The following is a 15,790-nucleotide window of genomic DNA, read 5'->3' as shown; positions in this document are numbered from 1 at the left end:
GGCACTGAGGAGAGCCGGAGGCGGATTTCATTACATCGAGGTGGCGCTGAAAGGATCATGGGAGGAGCTGGGCACCAACGGCGGCGGCGGAGAGCGGCAGATTCAGACCCTCAGAGACGCCCTGGGCACCTTATCCAGAAGATTGACAGGTTAGATAAAAGCGATTTTTATCAAAACTACACGGCGGATTTATCTTATAACAACAGCTTTGTAATGACAAGGGCACCATGGAGAGAACAATAGTTTTAAAAGGGGGGGTTAGAAACTGGTGACAGAGTCCCTTTAACTAGCCTGAAAAAAAAAAGTGGCTCTTGTTTTGATGCATGAAATGGACCTGTGCAGACACCCATCAACTTCAATGATGTCTCTGTAATGGCACATTAAGGGTGAGGTACACGATGCAGGCTGGCCGTGGTAGTAAACTTCGTGCAGATTCCATGGCCGGCCCACACCATGAACAGGCGCCCTAAGAATAGATTTCCCCTTAAATCTGGCTGGAGTAGAAATAAATGTCAGTTAGACACCTTCTCCAACTATTAGACAGTCGTCAGGGGGCTTAGCAGTGATCTCCTTCAGGATTAATTAATCACCTGAGAAAGTAGTCACTGTACATATGTTGGCCAAAATGGAAAACCCATTAAAGTATTAATTACCTGTCTCACGCGGATTAAAATAAATAAATAAATAAATAAATAAATAAAATAAAAATGGTACAAGCGCTGTTATACAAGACACAATAGTGGTTCCTATGATGACAAAGCATTGTGCATTTTCATTAGGTTAAAGGGGTTCTGCACTTTCATTTAACTGATGATCTATCCTCTGGATAGATCATCAGCTTCTGATCGGCGGGGGTCCGACACCTGGGACCCCCGCCGATCAGCTGTTTGAGAAGACAGCGGCGCTCCAGCAGCGCCACGGCCTTCTGACTGTTTACCGCCGTGCTGCGGGCACACTGACGTCACGACTCGTATCAACTAGTGTGGGCACAGCTAAGCTCTGTTCCCTTGAATGGAGCTTAGCTGCGCCCACGCTAGTTGATACTAGTCGTGACGTCAGTGGCCCGGCGGTAAACAGTGAGAAGGCCTTCTCAAACAGCTGATCGGCGGGGGGCCCCGGGTGTCGGACCCCCGCCGATCAGAAGCTGATGATCTATCCAGGGAATTGATATTAATGATCTATTCTCAGCATAGATCATCATTATCACTTGGGTGGGGGTCCAAGTCCCAACACCCCCACCGATTAGCTGTTTCAGGAAGCTGCGGTACTCACGGGATCGACAGTGACTGCTGCAGCCTCCTAGCAGCTTACCAAGCACAGCACCGTCCAGAGCTGCGACCTCTACTAACAGCTGATCAGCAGGAATCCCGGGACCCCCGCCAATCTGATATTGATGATCTATCCTAAAGATAGGGCATCAATATGAATTCCTAGATAACCCCTTAGTTTAAACTGTTGCTGCATTCACCGATGCACCAAGCCCATACAGACCAGCTTCACCAACATAACACAGCAAACTATGGTCATTGTGAGTCATAGCTTGCTACGCTATACTGTTTCCGTAGCTCCCACGCACCGCAATGGGACTGTGTCTCATCTTGTCTTAGTAACGGCGAGACAAGACAACCCCTTTAAGGGTCTGACCCCAAAATTGAGCAGAATGAAGGGACCATAGTATTGTGGCTGTGCCTGGTACTGTAACATACGATGTGGTGCCCAGATAGACAATGAAGCCAAAGTCCCTTTTTTCCCCCAACATCATACATTATTGATCTACCTAGAGATGTCCCGATACCAATACAAGTACCTGTATCGGGACCGATACCAATACAAGTACCTGTATCGGGACCGATACCGGACATACTTGGCAATTGTCGCTGACACTACTGCTGATACCTGATGGCTGTGCAGCGGCGGGTCCCGTGTCCCAGATTACATCTTGCCGTGATTCCGGCTCCCTCACTCACCGCCTTCATTTTGCAGACTGCGCCTGCGCAGTTCAGTTCCATTGCTTCTCGTCTTTAGAGTGAGCATGATCACTGGCTTCAGGCGCTGGATCACGCTCACGCTAAAGACGAGAAGCGACGGCTGGGCACGAGTGCGATGGAACTGAACGGCGCATGTGCAGTCTGCAAAATGAAGGCGGTGAGTAAGGGAGCCGGGATCGCGCTGTAACAGGCAGTGCACGGCGCATGCGCGAGAAGAACGTGGACCCGGCATCACGGCAAGATGTCCATCACAATGTAGAGAGGAGGGTTAAGGGGCGGACTAATCGTGCCTTGAAGCAAGGAGGCAGCCGTCCCCTTGACTTCAAGCCTGACTTGGAGACGGTGCCAACAGACATTAAAACTGCGATTTTAACAAATTTGGGGAGACAGAATGAGGAAAGAAAATCATGATTAGCAACACACTGGGGGATACTTTAAGGTACTGTGGTTGGTTTAATATGTGTTTTCCAGGCGACAGGTTCCCTTTAAAGCCACTTCCTCCCAGTACTCTGGTGCATCCGCATGGGAAGGATTACAGCAGGCCAGGTGGGTATGTTGCATGAAATGGAGGAGAAATTCTGTTAATTTCTCTCCATTTCATGTTCAAACAGTGAATATAAAATAGGGTGGGGGGGGGGGGGGATGGGCATATATTAGTGATTCCCAACCAGCGTGCCTCCAGCTGTTGCAAAACGACATCTCCCAGCATGCCCGGACCGCCAAAGGCTGTCCGGGCATGCTAGGAGTTGTAGTTTTGCAACAGCTGGAGGCACCCTGGTTGGGAAACACTGTTATATGCCCATTCTCTCCCTTCAAATGCTCATTCCCCTCCTTATATGCCAGTGTTTTCCAACCAGTGTGCCTCCAGCTGTTGCAAAACTACAACCCCCAGCATGCCCGCACAGCCAAAGGCTGTCCCGGGCATGCTTAGAGTTGTAGTTTTGCAACAGCCTCAGGCATATTGGTTGGGAAACACTGCTATATGCCCATTTATGAATTTATTAACCCTTGTACAAAGGAAAAGTAAAGCAGTTGTCCATAGGAACCAAATTCCAGCTTTAATTTTTTTCATTGCTATCAGCAACGGCACCGCTGTTATAATTGGTATCGGTAATTGGTGTCGGTGAGTACTCAAATAAAAGTATCGGAACTTGTACTCAGTCTTAAAAAAATGGTATCGGGACATCCCTAGATCTACCTATCCAAAAGATAAGCCATGACACCTTTGCACTCACACTGTGTATTGCTCATTTGGTCCCTAAATACAAAATTAAGCAACTTTCTAAATAGTCTTCAATAAAAATTTCCTTTCAACCCATTTGCTTCTGCAGAGTATGCGCAAGTCCTTCACCTAGCTGCTGTAGTTTCTGAATTTGATATAAATCCATCAAAACAATGTTTCTGTTTTTAACAGCTCTCTCAGATCTCTTTTCTCTCAATGTTACAGGTAGCAGCAGGAGATTATACACAACAGATGAGTGTGGAGAGGTGGGAAGAAGCCAAGAAAAACAGCTCGTACACGCTGTATATAAGGAGGAAAAAAAAAAACAAAAAAAAAACAGAGCAGTTTGCAGGGGGAAAGAGAGCATCATCCTGGACACACCAATAGAGTATGTATCACTTGCTCATGTCTAGGAGCAGTTTGTAATTTGAATAATAAGGGGGCCTGAAAAGGAATGAAGGAATTAACATTTTAGACAAACTTTTTAGAGTGTAACTTTTCTTTCTGACCTATCGTAACTACTAACATTCATAACAATAAAGTTTTCCATGTCAAGGGTGTCTTTAGTCCCAGACAACCTCTTTAAGAGTGTTTTCACAGAATTAATCCATGTTTCCAATGCCAATTTTTGTGTTCTTTTATGTTAAAAGCCTCAGGAGAGGTTTGAGAACAGCATCCCGAAGCAGTTCAATCATACCTTCAGTCCTGTAAATGCAATCAATATCTATCCTCCAGGAGGTCCTTGACCTCATGTTTATTATAACAAACAGATTATGCTAACTGAAGCATGGGTTACTAGTATTTAATGCTGGTGATTCCTCGCACAAGTTATTTTAATTGAGAATGCTAGTTGGATGAATAATGAAATGTCTTAAAGGCTATGTACACCTTTGGGAGCCATTTTTTTAAACTACTGCATTGTACTTATTTTGAGCTAAAAATCATTTTTACATTTGGTTGTCTTTCTTAAAAATATGGAATCTTTTTTGTGTACATAACTGAGATGCTGTAGTAGCTGCCTGTGGATTTTCTGTCTTTTCCGTCAGTTGGGGAGCTGACGGAATCCTTATCTCTGCTCTTTGACCTTACTGATAAGAATGTGGCTTAAATAAGTGTTTATGACCCCTCAATAGTTTAGAGATGAGGTTTATTAGATGGGCACAAAGTGAAAGTACCAACCACACAGTTAGAAAAACAGTTAACCCTTTGTGACAGAACAGCTCAATATTTTTAATAAATGGCAATAAAAAAAATATGACTTTTAGCCAAAAATAAGTAAAATACAATCATAAAACAAAACTTGCCTCCAAAGGTGTACATGGCCTTAAAATACAAGTCCAGCTGCTTTGACTTATTGCTACTGATATACCATGGCCTGGATTGAGAACCCTCAGTGAAACAAGAATACTGTTCTATACAAACACAATCCGGGCATATTCCATAAAAAATATACAGTCAATAGGAGTTGTTTTGATGCAAAAGCTTTTTGATAGTGAAGTATAAAATGCACAATCCAATATAGCAACTCAGAATCATAAAATCTGCAGCCTACTAAACATGGGATTATACAATTATAGTGAAAATATATTGACATTAAAATTGTATTTTGTATTGGACGTTGGCATGTCATGACTGGACTTTATACATACAAATCAGCTACACTGGATTGCGCACAAATACCCTTTAATTTCTGCAAAATACCTGTGGTGTCACTGCACTACTTAATACCGTGAGGGGCAGAGTTTACAAAATGGGGTCAATTCTTCCATTTATTAAGCATATCCAAGAAGAATTATAAAACATTTACAAAGAAGCTGGAAAGGGGAGCTACAGGCAGCTGGAAGGTGAGAATATGTCAGTGTCCCCCTATATGTTATATCACAAAATGTAATGCATTTATGATTACTCCCAATTATTGGAGAAAAAAAACAACAACACACAATAGGTACATTACAGCAGATGTGTTGGGTCTCTGTACTACTCCATGTGAGATGATGGGCAGCATTTTGAAATCGCTGCCGGAATCGAAAGAATAAATGCATCCGGCTTATCTACGGGGAGCACTGTAGACCCTGGGAGGATCTCTTTCACATTCTCGAAACCGGCACGGTGGAGAAGAAAATAATAATGAACCCTTTCGGTAGGATGCTCGGGTATATTTGGCAACAAATTAGATACATGGTCGGAGTAACCCAGGCAGTACAGTACACCCCACTGTGGGGAAATGCACATCTACCACAAGTTAGGTTACTGGGCGATGTGGAATATTGGGAAAAATATGGGATACGCTTTATTGCACAAGTTTTTCATAAAGGACAGCTCAAGCCATTAAATAAAATCCTTCCAGATATTACATTAGGATTTATTGATAAATTTAGATATGAACAATTACGACACGCTATTCACTACACGGAGAATAAGAATTATTTAAAAATTGTAAGGAACACTTTTTTAGATTTTTGTTATGATACGACTTTTAACACTTCTATATCACACATAAATGCCAAATTAAAATATGAATACACTAAAACAATCACATTTAGAAGTGAGGCTAAATGGGAAAAGGACCTGCGGACTGGGGAACCTATCCCGTGGAATGCTGTCTACAGAAATATTAAAAGATCGACGGTCTCCCCTGCCCATGCATGGATCCTTTTGAAAATTATACTCCGTCTCTATTATACACCAGCTCTTTTACATATTATTTACAACAATAGGAAACAGAACTGCTACAAATGCAGTAAAGATAGAGGAGACTATATACATCTACTGTGGGAATGCCCAGGGATTAAAGAGTATTGGACTAAAATATTCCGGAAATTGTGGGATAGTTCCCCCATGAAATACGAGGCTTGCATTAATTATGTTATCCTGGGTGTATTCCCAGAGATAGACAAAAATAAAACTGAGCAGAGACTCTGGCTTCGGGGCATTGCACTGGCCAAAATATTAATTGTTAAATACTGGGGCACTCCGGAATACCCTAATTTTCAGGAGTGGATGGAACGGATGAAAAGGGTTAAGCAATACGACTACATTCTCGCCCAAACAGCAGGAAAAAAGGTAACTTGGATGCGGATATGGGGCAACCTGAAATGATAATACTGGGTGTAAAGACAGTAGCTCCGGGGAAAAAAGGGGGTTGGAGGGAGGGAAGGGGGGGGGGGGATAGAAAATAAGAGGGAAACTTAGTATATGATGATATTATGTACCACTGTATTATTGTCTTGTGACACCAAAATCTAATACTGTAGATTTACTATTTGTAAAATAAAATACATAATATAAATTAAAAAAAGAAAAAAAAAAAGAAAAAAAGAAAATCGCTGCCGGCAACCTGTCCTAGAATATGAGCAGAACTGGTTGCCACCACTTGCAGAGCTGTCTAAGGAGGCGAGATGGAGAGTCTCACTACACATCATGCTCCGGCATTGGCATATATTACACATTGGTGAGCGTTCCTGTCAGGCTGCTCAGCCACGATGGCATATCTTACGCGAGATCACATCATTAACATCTATAGTAAAGCAGTTTAGTGAGCCCCCCACCCTAGACAGCTCTGCAAATGGCAGTCAACCAGTGCTGCTCATACGCCAGGACAGGTTGCTGGTGGCCATTTTAAATCATGGAGAACCCTTTTAAATGCTGCCTGTAAGTCCTGCTTCCTCTGCTCACAGAGAGTGAGCCCTGAATTTTTGCCTGAGAGAAGCTTGCTCTAACAAGGTTATCCTAAGATAAGTGCCTGGCCAGTGGTCCGTCCACACATTACGAGAATGGGGGTCCTTTTTACACCATATGAATATATCGGTAGTTGAGTACGCTGCTTCATTCACTGTCTATGTACCTTCTGAAAATAACCAAGTACAGTTCTCCTACAAAGAAGTGAATAGAGCAGCAGAGCACAGGCATGATGCCACTATTCACATAAGGGGACACAGCACCACTGGTTCTCACAATGGTCTCTACACTTGGGTCACCACTCAGACACTTATGCCCTATCTAGCGTATAGGGAATATGTTTAAATTTAGGACAACCCCTTGAAGTTAACAAATATACAGTTGAGTAAAAAATAAAATAAACAAAACAAAAACGAAAAAATAAAAAAATAAAACCTGACTTACTTTTTTTGTGTCCTTTGTACTGCTGAGACTTGGACTTCTTTTTCTGTTTGGATACAGTGGTCTGGTTGTCTTTTGTTGCTATAAAGCAAAGTTAGACAACTGTTTTAGTAACGAGGTTATAGAATCAGACATGAATGTGCACACCCATGAAGTTCCTAGTATCTGGAAATCCTCCCTGTACAGATAATCAGATCAATGACAGCTGTATACATCAGAACATAGTGAACGAACACCCCCCCCAATCGGTGGCTACAAGCAGCCAGATGTTAATGATGCAGAACTCCAACTCCTACAACCATATGTCACAAATTGAATGAGCACATACATTTTAACCTATTGAAGGAATTAAATTAAAACAATATGAACACTTAAGTCCTTTTGAGTAGGGATGAGCGAACTCGAACTGTATAGTTCGGGTTCGTACCGAATTTTGGGGTGTCCGTGACACGGACCCGAACCCGGACATTTTCGTAAAAGTCCGGGTTCGGGTTCGGTGTTCGTCGCTTTCTTGGCGCTTTTGTGACGCTTTCTTGGCGCTTTTTGAAAGGCTGCAAAGCAGCCAATCAACAAGCGTCATACTACTTGCCCCAAGAGGCCATCACAGCCATGCCTACTATTGGCATGGCTGTGATTGGCCAGAGCACCATGTGACCCAGCCTCTATTTAAGCTGGAGTCACATAGCGCCGCCCGTCACTCTGCTCTGATTAGCGTAGGGAGAGGTTGCGGCTGCGACAGTAGGGCGAGATTAGGCAGATTAACTCCTCCAAAGGACTTGATTAACTGATCGATCTGCAGCTGTGGATCATTGAGCTGCTGATCCTCAATTGCTCACTGTTTTTAGGCTGCACAGACCGTTTGTCAGTCTCATTTTTCTGGGGTGATCGGCGGCCATTTTGTGTCTTGTGGTGCGCCAGCACAAGCTGCGACCAAGTGCATTTAACCCTCAATGGTGTGGTTGTTTTTTGGCTAAAGCCTACATCAGGGTGAAGCTGTCACACCAAGTGCATTTAACCAGCAATAGTCTGTTCATTTTTTGGCCATATACAAAATCAGGGGCAAGCTGCGCCTGTCACCAAGTGCATTTAACCCTCAATGGTGTGGTTGTTTTTTGGCTAAAGCCTACATCAGGGTGAAGCTGTCACACCAAGTGCATTTAACCAGCAATAGTCTGTTCATTTTTTGGCCATATACAAAATCAGGGGCAAGCTGCGCCTGTCACCAAGTGCATTTAACCCTCAATGGTGTGGTTGTTTTTTGGCTAAAGCCTACATCAGGGTGAAGCTGTCACACCAAGTGCATTTAACCAGCAATAGTCTGTTCATTTTTTGGCCATATACAAAATCAGGGGCAAGCTGCGCCTGTCACCAAGTGCATTTAACCCTCAATGGTGTGGTTGTTTTTTGGCTAAAGCCTACATCAGGGTGAAGCTGTCACACCAAGTGCATTTAACCAGCAATAGTCTGTTCATTTTTTGGCCATATCCCAGTCTAATTCTGTCACTAAATCCATACCGGTCACCCAGCGCCTAAATACTAGGCCTCAAATTTATATCCAGCTAAATCTGTCCCTAGTGCTGTAGCTGGGCGAGTTATTTAGTGTCCGTTCAAGCACATTTCTTGTTCTGGGTTGAAATACAATTCCCAATTTAGCAATTTCATAATTTAGTGGTTCCTGCTATATCAGAGCTCTTTGAAATCTATCCCAAAAAGGGTATATAATATTGAAGGTGCACATAGGGTCATTCAGAGTAACTTCACACACACCCGCTACTGTGTATTTCCAAGTCTAATTCTGTCACTAAATCCATACCGGTGACCCAGCGCCTAAATACTAGGCCTCAAATTTAATTCCCTCTAAATCTCTCGTTACCCACCGCTGTACTGTTGTTGCTGGGCAAGATATTTAGTGTCCGTCAAAGCACATTTTTTGTTCTGGGTTGAAGTACAATTCCCAATTTAGCAATTTCATAATTTAGTGGTTTCTGCTATATCAGAGCTATTTGAAATCTATCCCAAAAAGGGTATATAATATTGAAGGTGCACATAGGGTCATTCAGAATAACTTCACACACACCCGCTACTGTGTATTTCCAAGTCTAATTCTGTCACTAAACCCATACCTGTCACCCAGCGCCTAAATACTAGGCCTCAAATTTAAATCCCTCTAAATCTCTCGTTACCGTTGTCCTGTTGTAGCTGGGAAAGTTATTTAGTGCCCGTCAAAGCACATTTTTTGTTCTGGGTTGAAGTACAATTCCCAATTTAGCAATTTCATAATTTAGTGGTTCCTGCTATATCAGAGCTATTTGAAATCTATCCCAAAAAGGGTATATAATATTGAAGGTGCACATAGGGTCATTCAGAATAACTTCACACACACCCGCTACTGTGTATTTCCAAGTCTAATTCTGTCACTAAATCCATACCGGTGACCCAGCGCCTAAATACTAGGCCTCAAATTTAATTCCCTCTAAATCTCTCGTTACCCACCGCTGTACTGTTGTTGCTGGGCAAGATATTTAGTGTCCGTCAAAGCACATTTTTTGTTCTGGGTTGAAGTACAATTCCCAATTTAGCAATTTCATAATTTAGTGGTTTCTGCTATATCAGAGCTATTTGAAATCTATCCCTAAAAGGGTATATAATATTGAAGGTGCACATAGGGTCATTCAGAATAACTTCACACACACCCGCTACTGTGTATTTCCAAGTCTAATTCTGTCACTAAATCCATACCGGTGACCCAGCGCCTAAATACTAGGCCTCAAATTTAAATCCCTCTAAATCTCTCGTTACCCACCGCTGTACTGTTGTTGCTGGGCAAGATATTTAGTGTCCGTCAAAGCACATTTTTTGTTCTGGGTTGAAGTACAATTCCCAATTTAGCAATTTCATAATTTAGTGGTTTCTGCTATATCAGAGCTATTTGAAATCTATCCCTAAAAGGGTATATAATATTGAAGGTGCACATAGGGTCATTCAGAATAACTTCACACACACGCTTCTGTGCATTTCCAAGTCTAATTCTGTCACTAAATCCATACCGGTGACCCAGCGCCTAAATACTAGGCCTCAAATTTAATTCCCTCTAAATCTCTCGTTACCCACCGCTGTACTGTTGTTGCTGGGCAAGATATTTAGTGTCCGTCAAAGCACATTTTTTGTTCTGGGATGAAGTACAATTCCCAATTTAGCAATTTCATAATTTAGTGGTTTCTGCTATATCAGAGCTATTTGAAATCTATCCCTAAAAGGGTATATAATATTGAAGGTGCACATAGGGTCATTCAGAATAACTTCACACACACGCTTCTGTGCATTTCCAAGTCTAATTCTGTCACTAAATCCATACCGGTGACCCAGCGCCTAAATACTAGGCCTCAAATTTAAATCCCTCTAAATCTCTCGTTACCCACCGCTGTACTGTTGTTGCTGGGCAAGATATTTAGTGTCCGTCAAAGCACATTTTTTGTTCTGGGTTGAAGTACAATTCCCAATTTAGCAATTTCATAATTTAGTGGTTTCTGCTATATCAGAGCTATTTGAAATCTATCCCTAAAAGGGTATATAATATTGAAGGTGCACATAGGGTCATTCAGAATAACTTCACACACACGCTTCTGTGCATTTCCAAGTCTAATTCTGTCACTAAATCCATACCGGTGACCCAGCGCCTAAATACTAGGCCTCAAATTTAAATCCCTCTAAATCTCTCGTTACCCACCACTGTACTGTTGTTGCTGGGCAAGATATTTAGTGTCCGTCAAAGCACATTTTTTGTTCTGGGTTGAAGTACAATTCCCAATTTAGCAATTTCATAATTTAGTGGTTTCTGCTATATCAGAGCTATTTGAAATCTATCCCTAAAAGGGTATATAATATTGAAGGTGCACATAGGGTCATTCAGAATAACTTCACACACACGCTTCTGTGCATTTCCAAGTCTAATTCTGTCACTAAATCCATACCGGTGACCCAGCGCCTAAATACTAGGCCTCAAATTTAAATCCCTCTAAATCTCTCGTTACCCACCACTGTACTGTTGTTGCTGGGCAAGATATTTAGTGTCCGTCAAAGCACATTTTTTGTTCTGGGTTGAAGTACAATTCCCAATTTAGCAATTTCATAATTTAGTGGTTTCTGCTATATCAGAGCTATTTGAAATCTATCCCTAAAAGGGTATATAATATTGAAGGTGCACATAGGGTCATTCAGAATAACTTCACACACACGCTTCTGTGCATTTCCAAGTCTAATTCTGTCACTAAATCCATACCGGTGACCCAGCGCCTAAATACTAGGCCTCAAATTTAAATACCTCTAAATCTCTCGTTACCCACCGCTGTACTGTTGTTGCTGGGCAAGATATTTAGTGTCCGTCAAAGCACATTTTTTGTTCCGGGTTGAAGTACAATTCCCAATTTAGCAATTTCATAATTTAGTGGTTTCTGCTATATCAGAGCTATTTGAAATCTATCCCTAAAAGGGTATATAATATTGAAGGTGCACATAGGGTCATTCAGAATAACTTCACACACACGCTTCTGTGCATTTCCAAGTCTAATTCTGTCACTAAATCCATACCGGTGACCCAGCGCCTAAATACTAGGCCTCAAATTTAATTCCCTCTAAATCTCTCGTTACCCACCGGTGTACTGTTGTTGCTGGGCAAGATATTTAGTGTCCGTCAAAGCACATTTTTTGTTCTGGGTTGAAGTACAATTCCCAATTTAGCAATTTCATAATTTAGTGGTTTCTGCTATATCAGAGCTATTTGAAATCTATCCCTAAAAGGGTATATAATATTGAAGGTGCACATAGGGTCATTCAGAATAACTTCACACACACGCTTCTGTGCATTTCCAAGTCTAATTCTGTCACTAAATCCATACCGGTGACCCAGCGCCTAAATACTAGGCCTCAAATTTAAATCCCTCTAAATCTCTCGTTACCCACCGCTGTACTGTTGTTGCTGGGCAAGATATTTAGTGTCCGTCAAAGCACATTTTTTGTTCTGGGTTGAAGTACAATTCCCAATTTAGCAATTTCATAATTTAGTGGTTTCTGCTATATCAGAGCTATTTGAAATCTATCCCTAAAAGGGTATATAATATTGAAGGTGCACATAGGGTCATTCAGAATAACTTCACACACACGCTTCTGTGCATTTCCAAGTCTAATTCTGTCACTAAATCCATACCGGTCACCCAGCGCCTAAATACTAGGCCTCAAATTTATATCCCGCTGAATTTGAATACAATACATTGGGCCAAATAATATATTTGTTGTTGTGGTGAACCATAACAATGAGAAAAACATCTAGTAAGGGACGCGGACGTGGACATGGTCGTGGTGGTGTTAGTGGACCCTCTGGTGCTGGGAGAGGACGTGGCCGTTCTGCCACATCCACACGTCCTAGTGTACCAACTACCTCAGGTCCCAGTAGCCGCCAGAATTTACAGCGATATATGGTGGGGCCCAATGCCGTTCTAAGGATGGTAAGGCCTGAGCAGGTACAGGCATTAGTCAATTGGGTGGCCGACAGTGGATCCAGCACGTTCACATTATCTCCCACCCAGTCTTCTGCAGAAAGCGCACAGATGGCGCCTGAAAACCAACCCCATCAGTCTGTCACATCACCCCCATGCATACCAGGGAAACTGTCTCAGCCTCAAGTTATGCAGCAGTCTCTTATGCTGTTTGAAGACTCCGCTGGCAGGGTTTCCCAAGGGCATCCACCTAGCCCTTCCCCAGCGGTGAAAGACATAGAATGCACTGACGCACAACCACTTATGTTTCCTGATGATGAGGACATGGGAATACCACCTCAGCATGTCTCTGATGATGACGAAACACAGGTGCCAACTGCTGCGTCTTTCTGCAGTGTGCAGACTGAACAGGAGGTCAGGGATCAAGACTGGGTGGAAGACGATGCAGGGGACGATGAGGTCCTAGACCCCACATGGAATGAAGGTCGTGCCACTGACTTTCACAGTTCGGAGGAAGAGGCAGTGGTGAGACCGAGCCAACAGCGTAGCAAAAGAGGGAGCAGTGGGCAAAAGCAGAACACCCGCCGCCAAGAGACTCCGCCTGCTACTGACCGCCGCCATCTGGGACCGAGCACCCCAAAGGCAGCTTCAAGGAGTTCCCTGGCATGGCACTTCTTCAAACAATGTGCTGACGACAAGACCCGAGTGGTTTGCACGCTGTGCCATCAGAGCCTGAAGCGAGGCATTAACGTTCTGAACCTGAGCACAACCTGCATGACCAGGCACCTGCATGCAAAGCATGAACTGCAGTGGAGTAAACACCTTAAAACCAAGGAAGTCACTCAGGCTCCCCCTGCTACCTCTTCTGCTGCTGCCGCCTCGGCCTATTCTGCTGCTGCCGCCTCGGCCTCTTCCTCCGCCTCTGGAGGAACGTTGGCACCTGCCGCCCAGCAAACAGGGGATGTACCACCAACACCACCACCACCACCTCCGTCACCAAGCGTCTCAACCATGTCACACGCCAGCGTTCAGCTCTCCATCTCACAAACATTTGATAGAAAGCGTAAATTCCCACCTAGCCACCCTCGATCCCTGGCCCTAAATGCCAGCATTTCTAAACTACTGGCCTATGAAATGCTGTCATTTAGGCTGGTGGACACAGACAGCTTCAAACAGCTCATGTCGCTTGCTGTCCCACAGTATGTTGTTCCCAGCCGGCACTACTTCTCCAAGAGAGCCGTGCCTTCCCTGCACAACCAAGTATCCGATAAAATCAAGTGTGCACTGCGCAACGCCATCTGTAGCAAGGTCCACCTAACCACAGATACGTGGACCAGTAAGCACGGCCAGGGACGCTATATCTCCCTAACTGCACACTGGGTAAATGTAGTGGCAGCTGGGCCCCAGGCGGAGAGCTGTTTGGCGCACGTCCTGCCGCCGCCAAGGATCGCAGGGCAACATTCTTTGCCTCCTGTTGCCACCTCCTCCTTCTCGGCTTCCTCCTCCTCTTCTTCCACCTGCTCATCCAGTCAGCCACACACCTTCACCACCAACTTCAGCACAGCCCGGGGTAAACGTCAGCAGGCCATTCTGAAACTCATATGTTTGGGGGACAGGCCCCACACCGCACAGGAGTTGTGGCGGGGTATTGAACAACAGACCGACGAGTGGTTGCTGCCGGTGAGCCTCAAGCCCGGCCTGGTGGTGTGTGATAATGGGCGAAATCTCGTTGCAGCTCTGGGACTAGCCAATTTGACGCACATCCCTTGCTTGGCGCATGTGCTGAATTTGGTGGTGCAGAAGTTCATTCACAACTACCCCGACATGTCAGAGCTGCTGCATAAAGTGCGGGCCGTCTGTTCGCGCTTCCGGCGTTCACATCCTGCCGCTGCTCGCCTGTCTGCGCTACAGCGTAACTTCGGCCTTCCCGCTCACCGCCTCATATGCGACGTGCCCACCAGGTGGAACTCCACCTTGCACATGCTGGACAGACTGTGCGAGCAGCAGCAGGCCATAGTGGAGTTTCAGCTGCAGCACGCACGGGTCAGTCGCACTACAGAACAGCACCACTTCACCACCAATGACTGGGCCTCCATGCGAGACCTGTGTGCCCTGTTGCGCTGTTTCGAGTACTCCACCAACATGGCCAGTGGCGATGACACCGTTATCAGCGTTACAATACCACTTCTATGTCTCCTTGAGAAAACACTTAGGGCGATGATGGAACAGGAGGTGGCCCAGGAGGAGGAGGAGGAGGATGAGGAAGAGGGGTCATTTTTAGCACTTTCAGGCCAGTCTCTTCGAAGTGACTCAGAGGGAGGTTTTTTGCAACAGCAGAGGCCAGGTACAAATGTGGCCAGCCAGGGCCCACTACTGGAGGACGAGGAGGACGAGGATGAGGAGGAGGTGGAGGAGGATGAGGATGAAGCATGGTCACAGCGGGGTGGCACCCAACGCAGCTCGGGTCCATCACTGGTGCGTGGCTGGGGGGAAAGGCAGGACGATGACGATACGCCTCCCACAGAGGACAGCTTGTCCTTACCCCTGGGCAGCCTGGCACACATGAGCGACTACATGCTGCAGTGCCTGCGCAACGACAGCAGAGTTGCCCACATTTTAACCTGTGCGGACTACTGGGTTGCCACCCTGCTGGATCCACGCTACAAAGACAATGTGCCCACCTTACTTCCTGCACTGGAGCGTGATAGGAAGATGCGCGAGTACAAGCGCACGTTGGTAGACGCGCTACTGAGAGCATTCCCAAATGTCACAGGGGAACAAGTGGAAGCCCAAGGCCAAGGCAGAGGAGGAGCAAGAGGTCGCCAAGGCAGCTGTGTCACGGCCAGCTCCTCTGAGGGCAGGGTTAGCATGGCAGAGATGTGGAAAACTTTTGTCAACACGCCACAGCTAACTGCACCACCACCTGATACGCAACGTGTTAGCAGGAGGCAACATTTCACTAACATGGT

The 15,790-nt window shown here is 44.8% G+C and overlaps 1 protein-coding gene across 1 annotated transcript in view; it reads right to left on the bottom strand.

Moving 5' to 3' along the window:
- The window catches only part of MBTD1 (mbt domain containing 1), an 80,973-nt gene that overhangs the window by 16,843 nt on the left and 48,340 nt on the right, over positions 1–15,790 (bottom strand). Inside the window, exon 15 of the mRNA XM_044297597.1 lies at positions 7,333–7,410. Coding sequence (XP_044153532.1) covers positions 7,333–7,410 — 78 coding nt within the window. The remainder of the gene's footprint in view (positions 1–7,332; positions 7,411–15,790) is intronic.

The sequence above is a fragment of the Bufo gargarizans genome, chromosome 6 (genome assembly GCF_014858855.1).
Source record: "Bufo gargarizans isolate SCDJY-AF-19 chromosome 6, ASM1485885v1, whole genome shotgun sequence".
Lineage (NCBI taxonomy): Eukaryota > Metazoa > Chordata > Amphibia > Anura > Bufonidae > Bufo > Bufo gargarizans.
The sequence above is the reverse complement of the archived record's forward strand: the minus strand, read 5'-3'. Positions and strand labels throughout refer to the sequence as shown.